At 44.7% G+C, this 27783-nt stretch overlaps 1 protein-coding gene across 1 annotated transcript; it reads right to left on the reverse strand.

Annotated features, from left to right (window-relative positions):
• On the reverse strand, positions 1 to 27783 carry LOC147117080 (patched domain-containing protein 3-like). The gene is made up of 4 exons (XM_085987700.1): positions 26946 to 27783; positions 21031 to 21152; positions 20779 to 20924; positions 1 to 1859 (listed from the first exon to the last, which is right to left on the reverse strand). Exons 1-4 carry the CDS (start codon positions 27672 to 27674, stop codon positions 196 to 198), a joined length of 2661 nt encoding a protein of 886 aa, XP_085843826.1. The 5' UTR covers positions 27675 to 27783; the 3' UTR covers positions 1 to 195.

A 27783-nucleotide genomic window follows, 5' to 3' on the forward strand; every position in this document is an offset into this window, starting at 1 on the left:
TTTTGGTTAGGGTGTTTATTTTCTTTTTCAATATCTCAATTTATGCCAGTTGTGACATTATTATAGAACTTTGGGAAAAAGAGTAAGTCCTGTGTTCCCAAGTAAGTTTTTTTCTTTAAGTCCTGGGATCACAGTTAAGAAAATAATATGTTAATAAAGTTGCTACAGATCTTGATCTATTAGAACAGGCACCTGCTACAATCTTTCTTTCAGTTCACAGGAGGTGGCTCCATTTACTTTGCTATGATGAACATACTGATAGATGTGGGCATTTCTGCTCTGGCTCCTCTCTTTACTGTGTTCCAGTCCATTTGAGGGGCCACTATTCTGTTTGCCACAAGCTGGATAAAATGTCAGAAACACTGGCATAAATACAATGCCATGAACTGCACCAAAAAATATGACAAGAAACATGATCTTAAAAAATGTCCTGAATATGTAACTTTCTGCAGCAGACAACACGACAACACCCAGTATAGTTGAAAGAGCCCCCTGGATAATGGGGTAGCCAAGAGTGTACAGCACATCAATAGTTCGCTCATTGGCACTTTCTTTGACACTTGAAACAAATGCATATGAAATGTGAGCTGTAAAGTCCACAGAAAAACCGATACAAATAACCAAATTAATCATAGATATAGAATCTAAATTGACACCCCAGAAAGCCATAAAACCAGCCACACCCACTAAAACTGATGCAATAGCAAATGTTACCCATAAAGAACAAATTGGATTAGGTATTAATAATAAAGAAATGACCAACATAGCAATAGTTGCCACAATTATATTCTGGATTGTGTTGGATACTATCACAAGAAATTGATCAAAGTAGATAAATGCAGGATGATACACAAGCAAAGGGATTCTACATTCCTTTGCCAAGTTTCTTAATTCAATCAGCATCTTTTTTTGATCAAATGAATCACTGGCATTCACAATTTGAATAAAAAACCGTGAAGCTCTAATGCTCATACTATCTTCTGAGAGCTCAATGTCTTGTTGAAATGAAGGGACAAACTTAAACAATTTAGATAAACTTCCTATGAATGTATTTTTCTCTCTTATATCTATAGACATCTTTTTAGAATGGTCAACATGTGCACGAAGCCAAGACTCTGACAGCTGACTATCTACATAAGAATTGTTTTCCAATCTGCCCATACAAGTTTCAATTTCATCCTGAACCGTGGAATCCCAATATTCCACAGGTTCAGTGACAGAAACCATGACTCGTGGTCCATACTCTGAGAAAAAATCGCTTTCATCATCATAGAATTTAATCACATATGAATCATCAAAGGCCAGATTTCTGAGATCTATTCCTTCTTTGATGTGTAAACAACCATAAATACTGCCGGCCAAATAGCCTGTATACAGCAGCACCACAGCTGTCTTGGTCCATCGATTTGTAAGGAATGGACCATAATATTTCTTAAAGAAGAAATAAACTGGATGTTCTGATTCTGCACCGGATTCCTGATCGTAAGCCCCACCTACACAACATAATCCATGGAGTTTAGATTCTCCTGGTTTATGATCTTCTTCAACCTTTCTGAATGTCAGCCAATGCCTGTTACTGGCTTCTCTTCTCCCATTCAATGCGAGAACAGCTCCAAAAAATGTAATGTTGTAAATGAAGCAGAACAGCACAGTAGTACCTGTGTAAACACAAAATGACTGCACTGATGGAAAAGGTGTCAGGATGCCAATATAAAAGGCTAAAACATCGGTCAGAGTGGTGATTGTGATGGAAACAGCTGCTTCGGCGTATGTCTCTGCCAGGCGATCTTCAACTTTATCATGAACTTTTGTCTTTTGCCAGCTGGCGAGCATAATGAACATATCGTCTACACCGATACCTGCAGATTAGAATTGTAATATATGGCAAATCAGTCACTCAGTTGTTAGGCTTTTACTATTTTCAGTCCAGTGTACTAATAATTTAATTAAAGAATATTTCTATAAAGAAATTCTACCATGACTTTCTTTTTAGGCTAATAATATGTATCCAAATATACAATCGTCCGACAGTTGTATAGAGCAGGGATTCTTACTGTTATTGAGTGTAGGTGCTAATTGATAACTACAAGAGAACAGTGACACATGCTGAGGATAGAATCTATTTTTACACAACTAAGGGTTGCAATATTTTCTTTTGTTCCTTAAAAGTGCTACATCATACTTTCTGCTGTTGTTAAACCCCTGTGAATAGATAATCCATTAGTAAACAATTTCCATGGCTGTTCCTGCCAGAATTCTGTTAGGAATAAAATTAATTGAAGGTAATTATTAGAATCTATTGAAATGAGGGACAGACTGAATCAACTTAAAGCAGCCAAAAACGGATCCATTTTCTAGCACTCTTTTAAAGGAGAGAGATTGGATCATTTTGTAGTCTTGCGAGAGGAATGCATCCATGTTCTTGCCTTTCATGTGGTCTGGAGGAGTAGTCAGGAAGGGAGGTCTTTGTCTCTGCTCTGACTTGTCTAGTGATGAGTTTGCATCTGAATTTCCTAATAGTCTAATAGGGGAACAGTGGTCTTAAATAGTGTGGTCTGCTGACACCTGGGGCTATATAATCATGTGTATGACAGCTAAAGAGAAATCATTGAACTAAACTGTCATTAGCTTATAATGAGTTTTGTAACTGAATACAGTACTTTCTTAACATTGATACATAGAAGAAAATAGCACTTGGATAGCTGAACCTGTGATAGATGACGATATTGCCCTTTTCAAATTGTTTCAAAGTAGAAGAAAGCAACAACTGTTTATGCAAAATGGTTCAGAAAGCATGTTCCCTATTTTAGCAAGTGTCTAACAAACATAAGATTTTTTTCTTTCTGCTTTCATTATTTACATATCAGCACTGGACAAGAGGAAATCCCTTATAAGGGAATTTATGCAAACAAATGTTCTCACCACTTTATGCAGTCCACCATTTTTGGAATGGTTTACACCTAGAGGAGACTATAAGACCATATCCTTCAATCCCTCGCCATCCAATTGCCTCTTGAACCTATTTATAGGGCTGGATTTTCCCAGCTGAGGCGGGTTAGCATCGGGATAGGTAGTTAACGGGTTCCAGTCCCGCTCCCGGCTGCAACCACTCTACGTTTAGAATTTTGCGATAATTGGGCTTGTTAAGCCCTCGGTGCGTGTTGCCCGGCCCAATCACTTGGTGTGGGTCTGTTCAGCTCCTCTGATGATGCGTTTGCTGCCGTTGTATTTAAGGCGACCATGTCCACATTTGCTGTCACTTCTACTTCTACACTCCTGAATGCTGCTTGAGAGTAAACTGACTGCACAGAGACACAGGGCTGCGCCACCCTTCAACGATGACTCCCTCCATGTTCTTGAGGAGGGAGTCCGAGGACGCAAGGAGGTACTATTCCCTGGGAATGGAAGGAAGAGACCTCCTCACCAGACCAAGGCAGGCTGGCTGCAAATAGCTGAGGAGGTCACTGCAAGGTCTGTTGTTGCTTGTACCTGGGTGCAGTGCAGGAAGAGGTTCAATGATCTCCTGCATTCAGGAATAGTGAGCACACTTACCTTAATTCTGCTGTGCCTGTCATCACATCCCCATCACTCTGCATTACCAACCCTACTCGTACACATCCCAACTCACCCTAACATCCCTTGCACCATCACCCATCCCTCTCTCCCTATCTACAGAATCATATCCCCATCTTACTATGCACCCCTCACACTCACCCTCAACGTTATGTAATGACAACACCTAACAACTGAAAAGGAGGAAATTTGGTATTGGCACCCCACTCCATCATAGTCTCCCTCTAACCATTTATGTTATCCATTGTTTACACTCATTCCATCACTCTCACTAAAACTGCACTTCTTTCCCTCATTGCAGGAAAAGAGAGCCCACAATAAGAGGGAGAGGGAGAGAACAGGAGGAGGACCACTGATCTCACCAGCGCTGAGGAGGCAGCTCCGGAGATCGCAGGAGAAGTTGAGCAGCCTGAAGTGGGGGGCAGAGAGAGCGGCTCATTAGAACAACCTGGTGACAGAATTATTTTCCATCCATCTTATTTGGCATTCATGAATAATTCGATTGGGACCTGATGTCAATAGAAATTGAGTGCCAATCACGTGCACAATGGGATGTGTCTGCAATCTACATATCACATGTCTAACTCATGTCTTTACTCTCCCACAGGACCATCAAGAGCTCGGCCCCCCACTGTCCAGACAAAAGATCAGGAGCACTCCTCAGAGGGTGTTCCAACCTCTGAGGGATCAGCGTCAGCAGAAATGAGCGCACCCAGCACCAGCGCAGAGACGCACAACTCAGTGGGTCCTATGCGAGATAGAGTAGTGTTGTCACCTGGTGTATCACAAGTCACAAGTGAGCAAGATCAGATGGTGGAGACAGGGACAGCAGTGGAGACTCCTCGTCAGAGGCCGCAGGCGTCTCCTAGCTCTGCAGAGCTGCACGCAGACGCTGAGCCTCAGGGGCCATCCAGGAAGAGAGCGATCCTGGAGCTTCCGGAATAAGTTCAGGAGGCTCTGACTGGGTTTGCAACCACGGTGATTGTGAGTGTGCAGAGAATGGAGGAGTCCATTTCAAATATGAGCAATGCCATGGCGCGCAGACTGGCAACTGTAGGTTCTGCCTTGGAAAGGATGGCAACCTCCATGGAGGACATAAATTGCCAGACTCAGGAGAACATAGTAACGCTTCTAAATAGATGGTCATCTATGGAGGATAGATGGGAGTCTATTGAGGAGAGAAACCAGAGGCTCATGGACGTCCTTGTTATGAGGAATGTCAGCACAGAAATGGATCCTCATGGCCCCACTGATGTGCAGCAAGGTGCTCTCCAGCTACTTGTTAGCAGAGAAGTGCGGGTGACCCATGAGAGGGATGATGGTGGGCGGGGACATGGCAGTGGGGGCTCCTCTCCAAGCGCTCCAATTTCCCCCAACTTACCAACCCCTTGGTCAGAGCCCCATATGCCTCCCCGAACAGAGATGGCCAAGTCTGCCCTGCAGGGCCGCAGGAGGAGCAGACTTTGGTGGGGCCCTTAAGGGCTCCAAAACCCAGAGGATGACCACCAAAGGCGTCTAAGCAGGCACAGCAGGGAAGTGAGCAGCCTGCCTCTACATCTGCTGAAGCCACAGAGGTAGCACCTCGTAGAAGCACGCGTAAAAGAAAGCTCACACATAAATAGACACTAGAGTAGTCACTTGGGTGTTTTCCTATAAATGAATGTGACAGTGTCAGTTCTTTTATTTTGTTATAATAAAGTAATGTATTGTGAAAGATTGATGATGTTGCCATATGTATGGTCACAAATTGAGGTGGTGCAGACAAGGGTAAGGGTGCCTTTACTGTCCAGCAATGGTGGTGACAGTGCAAGGATTGAACAGTTCATTGTAGAGATGCTCTGTGGTGTGGCAGTGTCGTAAAGCAGAGTATTTTTTTTTTAACTTTAATCGCAAGGTCAGCATTTATTGCCCATCCGTATTTGCCCTTGAGAGGTGGTGGTGAGCCGCTGCCGTCCGTGTGGTGAAGGAGCTCCCACAGTGCTGTTAGGTAGGGAGTTCAAGGATTTTGACCCAGCAACGATGAAGGAACAGCGATATACTTCTAAGTCAGAATGGTGTGTGTCTTGGAGGGGAACTTGGAGGTGGTGGTGTTCCCATGCGCCTGCTGCCTTTGTCCTTCTAGGTGGAAGAGATCGCAGGTTTGGGAGGTGCTGCCGAAGAAGCCTTGGCGAGTTGCTGCAGTGCATCTTGTAGATGGTACACACTGCAGCCATGGTACGCCGGTGGTGGAGGGAGTGAACGTTTATGGTGGTGGATGGGGTGCCAATTAAGCAGGCTGCTTTGTTCTGGATGGTGTCGAGTTTCTTGATGTGATATCAAGAAATGGCTGAGCGCACTGGATACAGCAAAGGCTATGGGCCCTGACAACATCCCGGCTATTGTGCTAAATACTTGTGCTCCAGAACTAGCCGCGTATCTAGCCAAGCTGTTCCAGTACAGCTACAACACTGGCATCTATCCGACAATGTGGAAAACTGCCCAGGTATGTCTGTCCACAAAAAGCAGAACAAATCCAATCCAGCCAATTGCTGCCCCATCAGTCTACTCTCAATCATCAGCAAAGTGATGGAAGGTGTCATCGACAGTGCTACCAAGCGGCACTTACTCACCGAAAACCTGCTCACTGATCCCCAGTTTGGGTTCCGCCAAGACCACTCAGCTCCCGAACTCATTACAGCCTTGGTCCAAACATGGACGAAGGAGCTGAATTCCTGAGGTGAGGTGAGAGGGACTGCCCTTGACATCAAGGCAGCTTTTGACCGAGTGGCACCAAGGAGCCCTAGTAAAACTGAAATCAATGGTGAGAGATTGGGAAATGTTGGTGCTCAGAGGGGCCTGGATGTCCTTGTACACGAATCACTGAAAGTTAACATGCAGGTACAGCAAGCAATTAGGAAAGCAAATGGTATGCTGGCCTTTTTTACAAGAGGAATTGAGTATAAGAGTAAAGATGTCTTAATGCAATTATTTAGGGCCCTGGTGAGACCACACCTGGAGTATTGTGCAAAGTTTTGGTCTCCTTACCTAAGGAAGGATATACTTGCAATAGAGGGAGTGCAACGAAGGTTCACCAGACTGGTTCCTGGGATGGGGGGATTGTCCTATGAGGAGAGATTGAGTAGACTAGGCCTATATTCTCTCGAGTTTAGAAGAATGAGAGGTGATCTCATTGAAACATACAAAATTTTTACAGGGTTTGACAGGGTAGATGCAGGGTAGATGATTCCCCTTGCTGGGGAGTCTAGAACCAGGGGTCAAAGTCTTAGAATAAGATGCCAGCCATTTAGGACTGAAATGAGGAGAAATTTCTTCACTCAGAGGGTGGTGAATCTTTGGAATTCTCTACCCCAGAGGGCTGTGGAGGCTCAGTCATTGAGTATATACAAGACAGAGATCAATAGATTTTTGAGTATTAAGGGAATCAAGGAATATGGGGATAGTGCAGGAAAGTTGAGATGAGGTAGAAGATCAGCCATGATCCTAATGAATGGCGGAGCAGGCTCGAAGAGACAAATGGCCTACTCCTGCTCCTATTTCTTATGTTATGTTCTTCTGTAATGCTAACCTTCATGTGTATGTGGCAGCCACATGACTGTGCTGCATAAAGGTTCGTGAATCTGGCATTGATTAGGGCATCCTTGGCATCACGGGCAGCAATTTGCTCGTGTGCTGGTCGCACTGGGGCAGCCGGCTCCTCCAGGTCCTCCTCTTGCTGACCCGCATTCTGGTCGTCCACCTCCTCCTCCTCAGAAGAGGCTGTGAGCTCTGCGCCTTCTTCCTCATGCAGCGCTAATCTTCGTTGCAGTGCGATGTTGTGCAAGGCGCAGCAGACAACGATGATTCTCGAGACCCTGGCTGGTGCGTATTGAAGGGCTCCGCCAGATCTGTCCAGGCACCTGAAGCGCATTTTGAGCAACCCTATTGTTTGCTCTATGAGAGATCAGGTGGAAACGTGGCTTTGATTGTAGCGCTCCTCGGACTCATTTAAGGGCCTCCTCAATGGTGTCATTAGCCATGTCTTCAGGGGATAGCCCTTGTCTCCAAGGAGCCAGCCGGAAATTTTGTTTGATGGTGTGAACAGCTGAGGGAGGGTGGACTGGCACAGGATGTAACAGTCATGGCAGCTGCCAGGGAATATTGTGCACACATGCACGATGCTCTTCCTATGGTTGCAGACCAGCTGCCCGTTAAGGGAGTGGAAGCCCTTGCAGTTTACAAATACTGCTAGGTTCTGATGGGGTGTCTTGATGGCCATATGTGTGCAGTCGATGATGCCCTGCACCCGTGGGAAGCCAACCAGACAGACAACACAAAGCGCCCACTCGGTAACGCTGGCTTCATCAGTGGAAAAGTCGATGTAATTTGCGGACTTGTAAAATAGGGCATCGGTGACCTGCGTGATGCATCTGTGGGCAGCCGACTGGGAGATGCCGCTAATGTCTGCTGCTGATCCCTGGAAGGAGCCTGGTTCAAAGAAGTTGAGGGCGGTGGTGACTTTGACAGCCACTGGTAAGGCGTGTCCACCTGCTCCTCTGGGCTGCTGGTCCTGATCAAGCATTGTGCAAATGTCTGCAACTACCTCTCGCGAAAGTCTCAGCCTCCTTTGGCACTGCTGCTCAGTCATGTTGAGGAAGCTCATCCTCTGCCTGTAAACCCTGTGTTGGGGGTATCGCCTCCAGCACGGTGCAGCACTGCGCTGCCCTGTGCAGCATCAGGTGGTTGAGGAGAAGGTTGGCGCTCTTGTTGTTGGTGATGCTGATGTGCCTGGTTCTGCTGCTGCTGCGGCTGATCCTCTTCAGATTCTGAGGGCCAGGATGACAGAGTATAAATGGTTCCCATTCTGCTGTTATATATGGCAGTTGAGGATGAGATGTTATAAGCAGCCAGTTAATGGGGAGAGAGGTTATTCCAAGGAGGTGACAGTGCATATAGAGTTCACAACACACACTTGCAGCCTCAATACAGATCAAATCTGTCTTCCAAATCCTGAAATCAGCAACCTCTGACATTTGACAGTAAACAGGTGTGAGAGTTTAGCTTTTATACTGAAGTTGCAGCTGTGAGCTATTGAGCTCGTTGTACCTCCCGACATACTTACCTGACGTGATCTGCGAACAGTGTGAAACCTGTTGAAAATGTCGCAAAATAGAAAAAGGCTGGCAAAATAGCAAGTAACAAACACTTAACAACCAGTTAAGTATCTTAAATGCCTTCCCCGCCACTTGGTGTCGGGTCTGTTCTGAACTCGCAGACCTGACAATTTGGAAACTCACATGGAGGTGGGTTTGCGGCGGGTTCGCGGCGGGTTCGCAACCCGCCCTCAATCATTCCAAATTTAACAGCTGACCCGCCTCCGAACCCGCCCTCTGAGCGCCGGTAAAATCGCGGCCATATTGTCTGCTTAAGTGGCCCCTCTGGCAACTTATTCCACATCTCTATAACAATTTGGATTAGAAAGCCCTGCTTGAATTGCCTTCTTACTCTTAACTTCCCTAATTTTTAACATGTGTCTCCTGGGATTTGAAAGCTTCAACATAGTAACAAATAAACCTGGATTAATTTTGTCAATTCTCTTCATAGTCCTGAAAAATTCAATTACATCACCTCAAAGACTTCTTTTTTCTAACGAAAGTAATTTTTACTATGTCTTTATCACTTTGTGGCTCACCCCTGTACCTCACGGGTAATAATATCCTTCCTTTGATTAGGTGACTAGTACTGCACTTTACTCCGAATAGGGTCTTACAAGGTAACAATATACTTTTTTGATTGCATTGTGCCACCTGCGATCTGGTACATCAGTTGTCTTTTCTACTGTAACTAAGTACTGTGTTGATGACTCAATGGCCCATACATTCCGATCACAGGCCTCCCGCGGGCGGAGACCTGCGATCTGGAAAAATCTGCGCCCTTACCTGAGGGCTCCCGGGACGCGCTCAATTCCAATGCTGGGCCTCTCCAAACTGTCGGTGTGCAGGGCCCACGTATCCCAGAGGCGCAGGTAGTTTGCAGCGTCCCTGGGATCACGTGGGCCATGGGGAGCTAATCAAAGAAGGGAATCTCCCTTCATACATGTTATGTATTGTGTGTTCTATTGTGTGTTCTCCTCCCACCTGTGGTGGCGCTGTCACAGGAGATAAATGGTTGGGTGTTCTCTGTTAAGTTTAGCTCTCTTTGTTCGGAACTTGCCAGAACTTCCTTTCCTTCCAATAAAGCACTTCATGTTTGAATCTCTGAGTTCTGAGTCCTAAATTGTGTCTAGGTGGAAAGGTACCGACACAACAAGTGGCAACGAGGAGCGGATGAATCTGCGTATGTTACGGGTGCAGTGAGTAAACAGAAAATTTAATTTGAAACGTGAGATGGCTACTATATTAGGAAACATCGGTGATTTTGATGAAAATGTGGAGCAATGGAGCGCTTATACGGAACGTTTTGACTACTTTGTATTGGCGAATGCGGTGGCAAATGAAAAGGTCGTGCCTACCTTTTTAAGTGTAATCGGGCCGAAGACATTCAATTTACTTCGCAGCCTCGTGCAACCAGATAAGCCAGGAACTAAAACATATAAGCAACTAGTGGAAATTCTTGAAACACATTTTTCACCAAAACCTCTGTGAAATCTAAATCTCTCAGCAATAACCAAACGGAATCAAGAGGAGGCGGAATCAGTGATGATGTTTATTGCTGCTTTAAAAAGGTTGTCGGAACACTGCCAGTTCAAGGAGGTGCTGAATGACACCATTAGAGACAGACTTGTGTGTGGTCTGCAAAATGCAGCCACACAGAAGTGCCTTCTTACTGAGGACAACCTTACTCTTGAAAAGGCCATTGAAGTTAGTGTCTACATGGAGATGGCGGAAAAGGAGGCTCACCAGTTGAGTTCAACAGGGAGAGTTCACAAGGTGTCGTCTGAGCCTAAAGGTGCGCGGAACGGCACATGTTACCGTTGTGGGAAAACAGGCCATCACGCTAATGACTGCTGGTGTACGGAGCTGGAATGCTGAAATTGTGGCAAAAAGGGTCACATTGAACGCACCTGTAGAGGTAAAAAAAGAACAGACAGAGCTGGGAAGCATGAAAGCAAAATGTCTGTATTTGGACAAGAGAGGAAAAGGAGTGTTCATTCAGTGCAGTATGATGGAACAAGCAAAACAGAGGGGAGCGACACCTCTGAGGAGGAAGAGGTGCACATACTGATGGTTGCAGGTGATTCAAATGGCTACTGGGTGTCACCACTGGTGGAGGGACAATCAGTGCGGATGGAGGTGGACACAGGCGCGGCTGTGTCCCTTGTTTCAGACACTGTCTGCAACAAAATGCTAAAGCATCTTACCCTTCAGCCAACAAACATTGTGCTAAAGACGTATACCGGCGAACCTGTGGCCATGAGAGGCGTCATTGAGGTGACAGTTAAATTGAATGGACAGACTGCAAAACTGCCACTATATGTGGTAAAGGGAAATTACCCATCGCTACTGGGACGTGCGTGGCTCGAGAAAATCACGCTGGACTGGCCTGCAGTCCGCATGATGTCAAAAGGGGAGTCAGGTCTGACTGCAGTGTTAAACAAACATGCAGAACTCTTCAATGGGGAACTTGGGAGCATGAAAAAGATCAGCGTGAGACTGGATATTAAACCTGACAGCAAGCCGAAGTTTCACAAAGCCCGACCTGTACCATATGCAATTAGGCCAAAAGTTGAGGCTAACTTGGAGGCCTTAGTCGAGAATGGAGTCCTGGAGCCTGTGAGCGTGAGCAAATGGGCCACACCCATTGTTCCTGTCCTGAAAAAGGATGGATCTGTTCGAATCTGCGGGGATTTTAAAGTGACTATTAACCCGGTGCTGTCTGCGGAACAGTACCCTCTTCCCCTCATTGATGATCTTTTTACGGGCCTGGCCGGAGGGCAAAAGTTCAGCAAAATAGACTTATGCCAGGCTTATCTACAAATGCATGTCGATGACAAATCAAAGGAGCTGCTGACAATTGTGACACACAAGGGGCTATACAGGTACTGCCGCCTTCCATTTGGAATTACATCGGCCCCTGCTCTATTCCAAAGGGCAATGGATCAGATTTTGAGTGGACTGCCAGGAGTCCAGTGCTACCTGGATGACATCCTTGTCACTGGGACAAATGAGGAGGATCATCTTCTGAGCTTGGATGCGACACTACAACGACTGAAAGAGTACGGACTTAGAGTTCGTAAAGACAAATGTGAATTCTTTCAGTCTTCAGTTGAGTACCTGGGGCATGTGATTGACGCTACTGGCCTGCATAAGGCGCCGTCAAAGGTCAAGGCGATCATGGAGGCCCCAGCACCCCAGAATGTGAGCCAGTTACGTTCATTTCTGGGGCTACTTAACTACTATGGGAAGTTTATTCCAGACTTAGCAACATTGCTGAAGCCGTTACATCAGTTGCTATGTCAAGGCAAAACATGGAAATGGACTGAACTGTGCAACGAAGCTTTCGCCCAAGCAAAGAAAGCATTGCTGAAATTGGAGGTCCTGACACACTTCGACCCAAAGCTACCCGTGCAGCTAGCATGTGATGCATCACCATATGGTGTGGGAGCAGTCATATCCCACATCATGCCTTCGGGTGAAGAGAAACCTATCGCCTTCGCATCACGCACCTTGAACAAGGCCAAGAGTAACTATGCGCAGATCGAGCGCGAGGCCTTGGGAATCGTTTTTGGAATTCGAAAATTTCATCAGTACCTGTTTGGGAGAAGGTTCACACTCCTGACGGACCACCGTCCATTGACTTCAATCTTCGGGCCCCACACCGGAATTCCGTCTCTCACTGCAAGCAGGATGCAAAGGTGGGCTTCACTGTTGTCAGGACACACATACGACATCAAATATCGCAAATCAGACTTGCACGGCAACGCAGACGGTCTCTCGAGGCTACCCTTGCCTGTTACTCCCCCAGAGCCTCGTCAGATAGACATCTTCTACTTTAGACAAGTGGAGGGAGCACCTGTCACTGCAGTTCAGGTGCGGAGGTACACCCGCAACGATCCAGTCCTGTCTGAGGTAATGGACGATGTCATTCGAGGGAGAGCTATAGGAGATTCTCCTAGTTTGAAACCTTACGTTTCAAAAAGAAATGAGCTCTCCGTCCAGGCAGGTTGTCTTCTTTGGGGACACCGTGTCATCATTCCGCCACCTCTGAGGGAACCTATACTGCAACAACTTCATACAGGCCACAGTGGGATGGTTCGGATGAAGGAAATGGCAAGAAGCTACTTCTGGTGGCCAGGTCTCGATGGGAATATTGAGGAGAAAGCCAAAACATGTTCCCCATGTCAAAGGGTCCGGAATGTTCCACAGCTGGTAACCCTACACCCCTGGGATTGGCCTGCAGAAGTGTGACAGCGAGTACATGTGGACTTCGCCGGTCCTTTCGAAGAGAAGATGTTTATGGTGGTTGTGGACGCTCGTAGCAAGTGGCCGGAGGTCGCTGTGATGAGGTCTACCACGGCAGAGAAAACAATTGAGAAACTTGGTGAGATGTTCAGCTGTTATGGCTCACCGGAACAACTCGTAAGTGACAACGGTCCACAATTTGTATCACAGGAGTTTGTAACCTTCCTGCATGTGAATGGTGTCCAACACATCAGGTCTGCGCCCTATCATCCCTCTACTAACGGCCAGGCAGAAAGGTTTGTGCAAACTTTGAAGCACGCCTTGAAGGCATCGCAAGGTCAGGGCTCAATCCACCAACGTCTGAACAGCTTCCTGTTGTCCTACAGGAACGAGCCGCATGCCACAACCAAAACTTCCCCCGCTTCGCTCATGATGAAGAGGCAGTTGCGGACAAGTTTTGACTTACTCAAACCTCCAAGGGCAGAACAGGTTGTCCATTGTCAACAACAAGCTCAAGTTGAAAAGAGAGAGAAAAGAGCCAAGGAGAGACGGTTTCACCCTGGAGAGCACGTCCTAGCTCGAAACTACAACACTGGACCGAAATGGGTTCCTGCTACGGTGATCGCGCAGACGGGCCCTGTGTCTTACACGGTTGAGACTGCTGAGGACGTCGTCTGGAGAAGACACACAGATCAACTGTTGCTAGGAGCAGAGACAGCCACAGAGGCTCCAACGGCTGGTTGGCCTGAACTGTTTCCGGATGATACCGCAAACCAGCATCCTTTGCCACAGTGCTCTTCTCCAACACAGGAAGTCAAAGAGACTGTTCCACCTGTGCAAACTCCTGACTTTCGACTGACACAGGCACCTTCTCCATCCAGGCCTGTGTCAATGCCTACTGCTGTGGAAGCCAGCGATGACCACCGGTATCCTGTCAGAGAGCGGCAGCCTCCAAGACGCTTGGATCTGTAGGCTTAGTGACTTACCCACAAGACTGGGGCAGAATAAACCCCAGGGTAAAGTCAGGGTTTGAGGCAGTCTACCTCTACCCTAGGTTCGTTGAGTGCATTGAAAGTAACTTACCTGTTGAGGAATAACGTGGACCTTCCATTTAAGAGGGGAGGAAATGTTATGTATTGTGTGTTCTATTGTGTGTTCTCCTCCCACCTGTCACAGGAGATAAATGGTTGGGTGTTCTCTGTTAAGTTTAGCTCTCTTTGTTCGGAACTTGCCAGAACTTCCTTTCCTTCCAATAAAGCACTTCATGTTTGAATCTCTGAGTTCTGAGTCCTAAATTGTGTCTAGGTAGAAAGGTACCGACACAACACATTTGATGGGGATCACCCCCAAAACATAGTAAAACTTTAAATAATTTTTTTTTTTAATCACATTTTTAAAATGACTTGAAAGTACAATAAATTAACTATTTTAAACAAAACTTTAAATTTTTGAAAAAAATAATTTAAAGTTTTTTACGGGGCTAAAAATAAACGTACTTTTTTTAAAGTATTTTTAAATGATAAATCAGTGGGAAAAAATTTTTTTTTTTACTTCTTCAACTCTTATCCTGGTAAAAGCAGGCTTTGCGCCTGCTTTTACCAGGCGCAAAAATTGTAAGGGTTTTCTGTGGGCAGAGGGTCTCCAAAAAGCGGAATTATCCGCCTGCAGAGGCCCCTCTCCCGGGCAGCCGGAGGATCTGTCAAGAGCTTTCTTGACAGATCGGAAATGCCGGTTTCCAGCGCATGCGCAGTGCATGCCTGATACCGGCATTTCTGATGTCCCTACGGGTGGGTACACAGCACGCACCCACCCGTAGGGATCGGAATATTTGGCCCAATAAATTTATCCACTACACAAGTACGAATTCAGATTATTTCTCAAACAACAATCTATTTAATGAACATAATTGCAACCATGTATCAAAGAATCAGAGAGGTCATTTGGCCCCTCACACCTGTACCAACTCTCTGCAACAACTCTCTGCAAAATCTTTCCAATTAGTCCCATTCCACTGCCCTGTCCCCACACTGTTTTTCTTTTTTCGTTTTCAAATATTTATCCATTTACCATTTTAAAACTTTTATAGATTTTGCTTCCACCATCAGTGTTTCTGTAGGGCACTCCATGTCCTAACAACCCTCTATATAAAAAATATTATCCTAACCACTCCCTTCATTTTTTTGGTATTGATCTTAAATTTGCATCCTCTTGTTGCCAACTCACCGAACAGTGGAAATGTTTTTCCCTATTTATATTATCACAACCTTTCATAAAGGTGGTTTAATATGCATCAGTAGGTTCTATAGGCTACCTCGTTCTAGAATTGAGTGCCTACCATTTTTTAAATTCCTTCTGTACAGATAAAGCAAAATAGTTAATGTGGCTAGGTCAGTCCAATGTGTTGGTACATTGACTCACACATCCAGAGTACTTGGTTAGAAAGGGGATTTAGTAATAAGAGGTCTGCAGTTAACAATAAAATGTGGAACGTTCAGAGTTCAAAGGGTCTGTGTCTCTTCTGGAAGTGATCCCTCCCAGTCACACAATGCTGGACATTGGGAAAGTTTGTGGAGGATCAATAGCTCTTCATTAGTAGAGTTGTCTGGGAAAGTTTGATTGACAACATGGATAGAATGGAAGCTTCTGTTACTGGCATGTCTTGTGGGAAAACTGGAGGACAAATGAAAATGCAATTTCAAACTTGCTTTTATTTTCTATACCACCCATGGGATAGAGTTGACCAGCGGGACCAGCGGGAGCAGCGAGGAGGAGCTCGGGAGAAAACCCGGCGACCAGCGAGGCCCGAGACCAGTCGGGAGCAGTGAGTCGGAGCCCGGTATAAAAACCGGAGAGAGGCGAGGCCCGAGACCACAGCTGGGGCAGTCGGGAGAGCAGGAGGCCAGTAACTGGTGAGTTTAAAAGCTCACCTTTCGCGGGCTTTTTCTTTCACAGCTGGGGCAGTCGGGAGAGCAGGAGGCCAGTAACTGGTGAGTTTAAAAGCTCACCTTTCGCGGGCTTTTTCTTTCACAGCTGGGGCAGTCGGGAGAGCAGGAGGCCAGTAACTGGTGAGTTTAAAAGCTCACCTTTCGCGGGCTTTTTCTTTCACAGCTGGTGCAGTCGGGAGAGCAGGAGGCCAGTAACTCTTATATAGGTGGAGCTGTTGCTAAACCCGAAACACTACAGTGTAGTGTCTCCCACCCTTCCACCTCCTCTAACCTTTTAGGGGTTAGGGGAAGTTGAAAAGGTAGGTTCAATTTATTTTATTTCAGGAGCCTAACCTAGGTGGAAAAGGTTCCAGGACAGGAGGCGGCAGTGAAAATACAACACCAGAAAACAGGTAGGTGACTGGTTGGTGAGTACTTTCACAAACTTATTCTAAGTAGAATTCAATAATTAAGCTAAATCGTAGTAAATAAAAGGGTATTGTAAGGGTTAAGTCATGGAAGGGCAGCTCGGACCCGTGTCATGCTCCTCCTGTGCCATGTGGGAAATCAGGGACACTGTCCCTGACAACTATGTGTGCAGGAAGTGTGTCCAGCTGCAGCTCCTAGCGGACCGCATGGCGGCGCTGGAGCTGCGAATGGACTCACTCTGGAGCATACGCGATGCTGAGGATGTTGTGGATAGCACATTCAGTGAGTTGGTCACACTGCAGGTAAAGGCTAGCTCAGACAGTAAATGGGTGACCAAAAGGCAGGGTAAAGGCAGGAAGGTAGTGCAGGAGTCACCTGCGGTCGTCTCCCTCCAAAACAGGTTTACCGTTTTGGGTACTGTTGGGGGAGATGACTTATCAGGGGAAGGCACCAGCAGCCAGGTTCAGGGCACCATGACTGGCTCTGCTGCACAGAAGGGCGGGAAAAAGAGGGATAGGGCTATAGTGATAGGGGATTCAATTGTAAGGGGGATAGATAGGAGTTTCTGTGGCCGAGACCGAGACTCCAAGATGGTATGTTGCCTCCCTGGTGCAAGGGTCAAGGATGTCTCGGAGCGGGTGCAGAGCATTCTGAAGGGGGAGGGCGATCAGCCAGTTGTCGTGGTACATGTAGGTACCAACGATGTAGGTAAAAAGAGGGAGGAGGTCCTACAAGCTGAATTTAGGGAGTTAGGAGCTAAATTGAAAAGTAGGACCTCAAAGGTAGTAATCTCTGGATTGCTACCAGTGCCACGAGCTAATAAGTTTAGAGAGAGTAAGATAGATAAGCTAAATACGTGGCTTGAGCAGTGGTGCAAGGGAGAGGGATTTAAATTCTTGAGGCATTGGAACCAGTTCTTGGGGAGGAGTGACCTGTACCAAGGGGACGGTCTACACCTGAACTGTGAGGGAGCCGATGTCCTCGGGGTAATATTTTCTAGGGCGGTTCGGGAGGATTTAAACTAATTTGGCAGGGGGATGGGAACCTAGGTAGTGGAAAAGAGGGAAGTCATATGAAGTCAGAAATAGATGGTAGAAAGGTGAGAAGCAATAAGCAAAGGAGAGAAACACAAAGGGCCAAACTAATTCATAATGAGAGTGTGAAAAAAGCAAGCCTGAAGGCTTTGTATCTTAATGCTAGAAGCATTAGGAACAAGGTGGATGAATTAGTTGTGGAAATAGAGGTAAACAAGTATGATTTGATTGGGATTACAGAAACGTGGCTGCAGGGTGGGCAAGGCTGGGAACTTAACATCCAGGGATATACAATATTTAGGAAGGATCGGCAAAAAGGTAGGGGAGGTGGGGTAGCATTGCTGGTAAAGGAGGGGATTAATGCAATGGAAAGGAAGGATATTAACTCGGATGAAACGGAATCTGTATGGGTAGAAATGAGAAATAGCAAGGGGAGGAAAACGTTAGTGGGTGTGATATATAGGCCTCCAAATAGTAATATGGAGGTGAGGGAAGGCATAAAAAGGGAAATTAGAGAAGCGTGCGATAAGAGCACAGCTGTCATCATGGGTGACTTTAATTTACATATTGATTGGACTACCCAAATTAGTAAAAATTCTGAGGAGGAGGAATTCCTGGAATGTTTTCGGGACGGTTATCTGGACCAATATGTCGAGGAGCCGACTCGAGATCAGGCCATTTTAGACTGGGTATTGTGCAATGAGAAGGGACTTATCAGCAATCTTCTTGTACGAGGCCCCTTGGGCCAGAGCGATCATAATATGATCGAGCTCTCAGTCGAGATGGAGAGTGAGGAAATTGAATCAGAGACTAAGGTCCAGAACTTAAATAAAGGGAATTACGAGGGTATGAGACGGGAATTGGGTAAGATTGATTGGGTGGTGTTTCTGGGGGGATTGACAGTGGATAGACAATGGCAAGCATTCAAAGATAGAATGGAAGAATTCCAGAACATGTTTATACCGGTTTGGCATAAAAATAAACCTAAAAAGGTGACTCAACCGTGGATAACGAGGGAAATTAGGGACAGCATAAAATCAAAAAAAAGGGCATATCAACTGGCAAAAAAAAGCACCAGACCGGAAGATTGGGGGCAGTACAGGATACAGCAAAAGAGGACAAAGGGATTAATCAGGAAGGGGAAAATAGAATACGAAAGTAAACTTGCAGCAAACATAAAGACAGACTGCAAAAGCTTTTATCGGTATATCAGGAGGAAAAGACTGGTAAAATCCCAAGTCGGTCCCTTGCAGTCCGATTCGGGAGAATATATAATGGAGAATAAGGAAATGGCAGACCAATTAAACTCATACTTTGGTTCTGTATTCACAAAGGAGGACACAAATAACCTCCCAGGAATATCGGCAAACATAGGGACTAATGAGAGGGAGGAGCTGACAGAAATTAGTATCTCTAGGGATATGGTGTTGGGTAAGTTGAGGGGACTGAAGGCCGACAAATCCCCGGGGCCTGATAAACTACATCCTAGGGTACTTAAGGAGGTGGCCCTGGAGATAGCAGATGCTCTAAGGATCATCTTCCGGAACTCCATTGACTCGGGAACAGTACCCGTGGATTGGAGGGTAGCTAATGTTACCCCAATATTTAAAAAGGGGGGTAGAGAGAAAGCAGGGAATTATAGACCAGTAAGCCTTACATCGGTTGTGGGCAAAATGCTAGAGTCCATTATTAAGGATAAAATAGCGGAGCACTTGACAAATGGGGAAAGGATCGGACAGAGTCAACATGGATTTACAAAGGGTAAATCGTGTTTGACTAATCTGCTGGAATTTTTTGAGGAAGTAACTGGTAAAATAGATGGGGGAGAGCCAGTGGATGTGGTGTACCTTGACTTCCAGAAAGCCTTCGATAAGGTTCCACACAAAAGATTATCATGCAAAATTAAGGCTCATGGGATTGGGGGCAAAGTATTAACGTGGATAGAGAACTGGCTGGCGGATAGAAAACAGAGAGTTGGAATAAACGGCTCGTTTTCGGAGTGGCAGGCAGTGACCAGCGGGGTGCCGCAAGGATCTGTCCTGGGACCCCAGCTGTTCACAATATATATAAATGATCTGGATCAGGGAATTGGATGCAATATTTCCAAATTCGCTGACGACACTAAACTAGGAGGAGGGGTGGGCTCTGATGAGGATGTCAGGAGGCTACAGTGCGATTTGGACAGGTTGGGGGAATGGGCGGATACGTGGCAGATGCACTATAATGTGGATAAATGCGAGGTTATCCACTTTGGGGGTAAAAACAGGAGGGTAGATTATTATCTAAATGGCAATAGATTGGGAGATGGGGAAGTGCAGAGGGACCTGAGTGTTCTTGTGCACCAGTCACTGAAGGAGAGCATGCAGGTGCAACAGGCGATTAAGAAGGCAAATGGTATGTTGGCCTTCATATCAAGGGGGTTCGAGTATAGGAATAGGGATACCTTACTACAGCTGTACAAGGTGCTGGTGAGACCGCATCTGGAGTATTGTGTACAGTTTTGGTCGCCCCATCTGCGGAAGGATGTTCTTGCCATGGAAAGAGTGCAACGGCGATTCACCAGGCTGATACCTGGAATGGCGGGAATGACCTACGAAGAGAGATTAAATAGTTTGGGCTTGTACTCACTGGAGTTTAGAAGATTGAGAGGGGATCTCATCGAAACATATAAAATTATGGCAGGCCTGGACAGGCTGAATTCAGAGAGAATGTTTCCAATGGCCGGGGAGCACAGAACCAGGGGCCACAGTCTAAAAATAGCGGGCAAATCATTTAAAACAGAGATGAGGAAGAATTTCTTCACTCAAAGAGTGGTGAGCCTGTGGAATTCCCTGCCACAGAGGGCTGTGAAGGCTAATTCAATAAATATTTTCAAGAGAGAATTGGATATATTTCTGAAGGCTAAGGGGATTAAGGGTTACGGAGAAAAGGCGGGGACGGGGTACTGAACTGGTAAGATCAGCTATGATCTCAGACGAAGATCAGCCATGATCTCATTGAATGGCGGAGCAGGCTCGAAGGGCCGAATGGCCTACTCCTGTTCCTATCTCTATGTTTCTATGTTTTGCTGCTTTGGGTTGGCTATTAGCAAAAGAGAAAAATTAGTGAAATTACACCTGGGCTTTCTGTAGCATATATAAATTGTAAAAGATATGCTAGTTAACATAAATACAATGCAGTGCTTTACTTATGTTTGTCATGTAACATTACATTAGAGTTAGCCACACTCAACTATATGTGGAGATATATAGATGCGAAGTTGTACCCCAGTATTTATGTCTTTTGTTTAGGGTAGGTTTCAATCACAGGCACCTGCAATGGCCAAAATACTGCCAGTTTGTATTGTACTACCAATTTCTCTAAAACCTGCCAGAACAAAATCTAAACACAAGCCTGCCTGACGGACAATGATATTCCACAAATTGCCGAGGAGATACTGACCTAGAATCAGAAAGGGTGCATTGGCAGTATTGATGGCAAATGACATCCCACAATACAGCAGCAATCCAAAGCCAGTTAGTACAGCTAATCCAGCTGATATGACTCCAAGAGCAGCGACCCAGACCTTATTCCTCACACAGTCAAACCTGAAAATAAATGACATACCTTTGGTAAAATGAAAAGCTTTAACATTTTGTGTGACATATTTATGGAATAAAAGTGTGCTGCAAGTTTCATAGAAATTGACTTTACCTCATACAAGACAAGATGGAAAAGGATATTGAAAGCAAATATGTGACAGAAAAAAGAGGAATAATTCTTTTGGAATTTTTTCCAAATTCTTCTTGCCTTGAGACAGAGGTAAAATGTGAAACCTGTAATTCAGTAAAAATAAAAGTTATTTACATACTATCATTAAGTAAGCAAATGCATCACCTTACATTAGCAAATGAGAAGACCACTTGATGTTGTCCCATTCATAGAATCTTATAGCACAGAAGGAAGCCATTGGGCATATTCAATGACTTAAATCCAACATTATGCTTGATATACATGATAAGCATTTATATATTTTACATATGACATGCATTGAGATCATTTGTAGGATTTACCAGCCAATTAATAATTTTTCAAAGTTTTTTTTACAGTGTGTTAGCATGTTTTACATAGAATTTTCAGGACAGAAACAGGCCATTTGGCCCAACTGGTCTGTGTTGGTGTTTATGGTCCACACATGCCTCCTTCCTTCCTACTTCATCTAACCCTATCTGCATGTCCTTCTATTCCTTTCTCCCTCATGTACTTATCCAGATTCCCCTTAAGGCATCTATGCTAGTCGCCTCAATTACTCCCTGTGGTAGCAAGTTCCACATTCTAACCATTCTCTGGGTAAAGAAGTTTCTCCTGAATTCACTGTTGGATTTATTAGTGACTATCTTATATTTAAAATAAGTGTCGACTTCAAGAATTGTATTTGGCAAACATTTTTGTTTGTAAAATATAGTAACACAATTGAAACAATTTGCCACAAAATGCATAACTGTCATAAAAAAGCCACTGCATCAACTGCACACAATGGGGTAGATTTTGACATTGTGCAATAATGTAAAATGAGTGATAGTGAATCGACAGCCCATCTTACACCTCTCCCAAGTTTTATTTCCTTTGAATCTATATACCTAAGGGGTCCTCAAACTGTGACTTTACCAACCCACACCTGAGCTCTCTGGATGTAAGTTGGATGTTTCCCTTCGGGGAGGGAGAGCACAACAGCTGAGATTGCTTGCCTTAAAACTCCTAAAGCACTTTACAAGGCAGTCCATTTTAGGGGAAAAAGAAACCCTACAGGTGGATACAGATTTCTCAAGCAACTTGAATTGGAACTTCTTAAATATGGTGATGGATTTCCATGTGTCAGCCATCCAGCTGAACAAACAAAACATTTATAACTGGTTTGATCCATTATCAGTCTGGTGACAGACACAGAATTTGTGCACAAACATAAAAATCCTTTGGATATTATGGGAGTCGTGTGTAATGATCCTGGGAGCTGGGCAGTGGGAAGATGGGATTGTGGTGAAGGGAAGAAGAGTTAGATATGTAAAGTAAAACCCAGAAAGGTCAGTAAAGAGGGCAAGGAGACAGCAAAAGATAGAAAGCAAAGAGCTATTGTATTTGCTCACTAGTATCATTGTTGTTGGCTATTATTTAATTTACTCTGTTCTATATCCATAACTGTGCTTGGAGCTTGTCTGAAAGAAGCTGAAGCCCCTGTTATCTGGTGCTTAGGTGGGTTTTCATTATCCTAACTGGAAACTGATCGCTTGAGGACTCAATGTCCACATTTGTATGCTCCATGGTGGCACAGTTCAGAAGCTTCTCAGCATATACAGATTATTTGAACTTGGGCATATGGAGCACAATCTCAGCATTTGCTGATGACACAAAAGTAGGGGTTTGGCAAATAGTACAGTGACTACAAAAGACTTCAGGAAGACATTGATGGGTTAGTGAAATAGGCCGATAGATGGAAGATTTAATGTGGATGTGTGAGATAATACATTTTGGGAAGAAAAGCAAGAAATGGAAGAATACACTCAATGGAAAGACACTGAAGAGTGTGGATGAACAGAGCGACCTGGGTTAAAATATATAATTCCCTGAAAGTGCAAGTGCAGGAAGTTAAAGCCATAAAAAACAGTCCATCAGCATTTGTGATTTTATGATCAAAGCACAGATGTAAACAATTAATGATACATTTGTACAAAACATTGATTATGCCACAGTTAAGAGTACTGTGCACGGTTTTGGGAAGGATATTAAAGAAAGAAAGAAAGACTTGCATTTATATATCGCCTTTCATGACCACTGGACGTCTCAAATCACTTTACAGTTAATGAAGTACTTTTGAAGTGGAGTCACTGTTGTAATGTGGGAAACGCAGCAGCCAATTTGCGCACAGCAAGCTCCCACAAACAGCAATGTGATAATGACCAGATAATCTTTTTGTTATGTTGGTTGAGGGATAAATATTGGCCAGGACACTGGGGATAACTCCACTGCTCTTCTTCAAAATAGTGCCATGGGATCTTTTATGTCCACCTGGGAGAGCAGACAGGGCCTCGGTTTAACATTTCATCTGAAAGACGGCACCTCTGACAGTGCAGCACTCACTCAGCACTGCACTGGAGTGTCAGCCAAGCTTTATGTGTTTAAATCCCTGGAGTGGGACTTGAACCCACAACCTTCTAGAACTCAAAGGCAAGTGTGCTACCAACTGAGCCACAGCTGACATTAAAGCCATAGAGAGCATATAGAAACATAAAAGATAGGAGCAGGAGTAGGCCATTCGGCCCTTTGAGCCTGCTCCGCCATTCAATGAGATCATGGCTGATCATCCAAACTCAGTACCCTGTCCCTGCTTTCTCCCCATATCCCTTGATCCCTTTAGCCTTAAGAAATATATCTAACTCCTTCTTGAATATATTCAATGAATTGGCCTCAACTGCCTTCTGTGGTAGAGAATTCTACAGGTTCACCACGCTCTGGGTGAAGAAATTCCTCCTCATCTGTCCTAAATGGCTTACCCCTTATCCTTAGACTGTGACCCCTGGTTCTGGACTCCCCCGCCATCAGGAACATCCTTCCTGCATCTAGTCTGTCTAGTCCTGTTAAATTTTATAAGTTTCAATGAGATCCCCTCTCATTCTTCTAAACTCCAGCGAGTATAAGCCCAATCGACCCAATCTCTCTTCATACGTCATTTCTGCCATCCCAGGTATCAGTCTGGTGAATCTTCGCTGCACTCCCTCCATGGCAAGAACATTCTTCCTCAGATAAGGTGACCAAAACTGCACACAATACTCAAGGTGTGGTCTCACCAAGGCCATGTACAACTGCAGCAAGACATCCTTGTTCCTGTACTCAAACCCTCTCGCTACGAAGGCCAACATACCATTTGCCTTCTTAACCACCTGCTGCACCTGCATGCTTACCTTCAGCGACTGGTGCACAAGGACATCCAGGTCTCGTTGCACTTCCCTTTCTCCCAATCTATTGCCGTTCAGATAATAATCTGCCTTCCTGTTTTCGCCACCAAAGTGGATAACCTCGCATTTATCCACATTATACTGCATCTGCCATGCATCTGCCCAATCACCCAACCTGTCCAAATCATACTGGAGTTTCTCGGCATCCTCCTCACAGCACACATGCCCACCCAGCTTTGTGTCATCTGCAAACTTGGAGATATAATGCAGATTCACCAGGATAAGCCAGAGATGGGAAGCTATATTTACAAGGAGAAATACTGGGACTGTTTCCACTGGAGTGAAAAAACAGGAGATTTAATAGAGGTTTTGTGAAAATTTTGATAGAGTGAATAGGGAAAGACTATTACCATTGGTTGGGGAGTCAGTGATGAAGAGTCATCAATTTAAAATTGTAACTAAGAGGAGTGAGGTTAGGAAAAATTTCTTTGCATGGCAGATTACTGGAGCTTTGTGGGAGCTTGTTGTGTGAAAATTGGCTGCTGTTTGCTTACGTAACAGCGACTGCACCTCAAAAGTACTGTGTGTGAAGTGCTTTGAGATGTTCCTCAGACATAAGGTACGATAAATGTTTTATAAAGGCGTTACATAAAGGCACTATATATGTTGCCCGAGCAATAGGAATCTGCAGAAACAACTTTTTCTTTTATTATTCGTTCCTGGGATGTGGGCATCGCTGACAAGGCCAGCATTTATTGCCCATCCTTAATTGCCCTTGAGAAGGCGGTGGTAAGCCGCCTTCTTGAACCGCTGCAGTCTCTGTGGTGAAGGTACTCCCACAGTGCTGGTAGGGAGGGAGTTCCAGGATTTTGACCCAGTCGCAGGTTTGGGAGGTGCTGGCGTAGAAGCCTTGACGAGTTGCTGCAGTGCATCTTGTAGATGGTACACACTGCAGCCACGGTACGCTGGTGGTGGAGGGAGTGAATATTTAAGGTGGTGGATGGGGTGCCAATCAAGTGGACTGCTTTGTCCTGGATGGTGTCGAACTTCTTGAGTGTTGTTGGAGCTGTACTCATCCAGGCAAGTGGAGAGTATGATATCACACTTCTGACTTGTGCCTTATAGATGGTGGAACGGCTTTAGGGAGTCAGGAGGTGAGACACTCGTGGCAGAATACCCAGCATCTGACCTGCTCATGTAGCCATAGTATTTATGTGGCTGGTCCAGTTAAGTTTCCTGTCAATGGTGACACTCAGGATGTTGATGGTGGGGGATTCGGCGACGATAATGCCGTTGAATGTCAAGGGGAGGCAGTTAGACTCCCGCTTGTTGGAGATGGTCATTGCCTGGAACTTGGGTAGCGTGAATGTTATTTGCCACTTATCAGCCCAAGCCTGAATGTTGTCAAGGTATTGCATGAGGGCATGGACTGCTTCGTTATTTGAGGAGTTGCAAATGGAACAAGGTCAGACCGCTCATAAATTTGACCTACTTGGCTCTTGGGACATAGGGACAGGAGGCCAGTCAGCCCCTCGAGCCTGTTCAGTCATTCATTTAGGTCATGGCTGATCTGTAACTCAACCCCATTTACCCACCTTTGGTCCACATTCCTTGATACCCTTACCTAACAAAGATCTATTGATCTCAGTCTTGAAAGCTTTACTGACCCAGCATCCAAAACCTTTTGAAGGAGAGAGTTCCAGATTTCTAGTACCCTTTGAGTGAGGACCACAGTTGAATTTGGAGAAATTATACTAGATATATAAATGACAATGTCGTAGGTTTCTTACAATCTAATATGACAATCCTGGTTCAGCAAGTGATGACTAACTCTGCCTTGCTGAAAACTTATTAACATAATTAACTTTGATTTAATCGAACCCAAATCATTGACCTTTAAAAATATGTTTTAGAAATACCTCGCCTGATGCAAACAATATATAGACTGAAAACAATGCTGCACACACTTAGACAAAGGCACAGCTGGTTTCCAAAACATTTTAAAATAGCTTGATGAAATGTAAATACAATTTCAAGTTAGTAAGGCAACAGTATAAATATGTGGACATTTTCAGGACCTCCCTGTTATTTTTAAAAAGAAAAAAATTAATATTTGCATTTATATAGCGCCTTCCATTACCTCAGGACGTCCCAAAGCGCACAGCAAGCTCCCACAAACAGCAATGTGATAATGACCAGATTATCTGTTTTTGTTATGTTGGTTGAGGGATAAATATTGGCCAGGACACTGGGGATAACTCCCCTGCTTTTCTTCGAAATAGTGCCGTGGGGGATCTTTTACGTCCACCTGAGAGATCAGACGGGGCCTCGGTTTAACATCTCATCCAAAAGACGGCACCACCGACAGTGCAGCAGTCCCTCAGCACGGCACTTTTACACCTCCTTGTACCAATTCTCATTGTAATGTGATAAAGTTGCAATTTTTTGCAGTGTAATATTTTCAAAATTATTGTACGAGTTTGGAAAATTTTCAGGCTTGTCACAGGCAGATTATTATCCAAATATCTCAAATTTATATTTACAAGGATGGAGAGTGATTTTAAAAATGTGATAGGAAACTAAATAGAATTTTTCCCATCGTGGCAGATGGCCAGATTCTGCTGGGGGAAGAGAGGGGGTCCTCCAAAATAGTTTAATGTGCTTAGTTAAAATCCTTACCTCAATATGTGTTGAATGTGTAAAGTCCATTGGGAATTCACTAAGAAACTTCTCAATCCACAGTAAACTGAGTCTCTTCACTTTTTCATCATCTTCTCTCAAAGGATAACGCAGCCTAAAAGCTTTTGCCTTTTTGATAACGGTTCCAATTTCATCTAACTCAACACCACCAACTGTAATAGCTATAAAAGCATGATTTGCTATTGGGTAAGAAATATTTGTGCTCTCAACCAGGTAGGGATCATAATTTACCAAATCTAAGAGTGCATTTGAGAAGCAAGTGCCTCCTATTTTTGCGCAAAGATTAGAATAATTGTAGGCAGTGCCATTGTCATAAAATTGAAAGTCTTTGATTTTTTTATCAAGTGATAGAATTTCTTCAAATGCTGCTTTTGTAAGGATGTTGCCATCTTTTGAAACAGCAATGAAAGAAGCAAATGTTCCCTCTGTGTAAAGCCTCTGCCTGGAGAAGGATCGAGAATCATTGGTTGGAAAATGTTCTTTAATAAACTCTCTCTCAGACTTTGCTGGCCCGTTAATAGGAGTGAACTGATCCTCTATGTTATTGCTTTCATTCTGAGCAAAGAAACAAAATCCTGCCCCTACTCCTCCAGAAACCAAGAGAGGGATCAGCAAGAACCACCAGGGGTTTTGACCAACACAAGTTCCCAGTTTCCTGAATGCTGTACAGAGAGGTTTTTCAATACAGTCCGTCTGACACCAAGCCATAATAAAAGTTCGAACTGAAGCTTTGGCCCCAAGACTTTCAACACAGCAAACTCAATGTTCTGTAAAACAAACACAGGAATAAGTGATTTTCATAACATGGATCTTTACA

This window comes from Somniosus microcephalus, chromosome 5 (genome assembly GCF_052327205.1).
Source record: "Somniosus microcephalus isolate GS21.2 chromosome 5, FLI_Smic_1.0, whole genome shotgun sequence".
Lineage (NCBI taxonomy): Eukaryota > Metazoa > Chordata > Chondrichthyes > Squaliformes > Somniosidae > Somniosus > Somniosus microcephalus.

What these genes read in the sequence shown, in the direction of transcription:
- LOC147117080 (XM_085987700.1), bottom strand. Translation starts at nt 27,674, where the DNA reads ATGGCTTGGTGTCAGACGGACTGTATTGAAAAACCTCTCTGTACAGCA. An exon ending in CACATTCAACACATATTGAG is followed by an intron (nt 21,153 to 26,945) that starts GTAAGGATTTTA and finishes ACTGAATTACAG; the next exon opens with GTTTCACATTTTACCTCTGT. An exon ending in TGCACCCTTTCTGATTCTAG is followed by an intron (nt 1,860 to 20,778) that starts GTCAGTATCTCC and finishes TCTAATCTGCAG; the next exon opens with GTATCGGTGTAGACGATATG.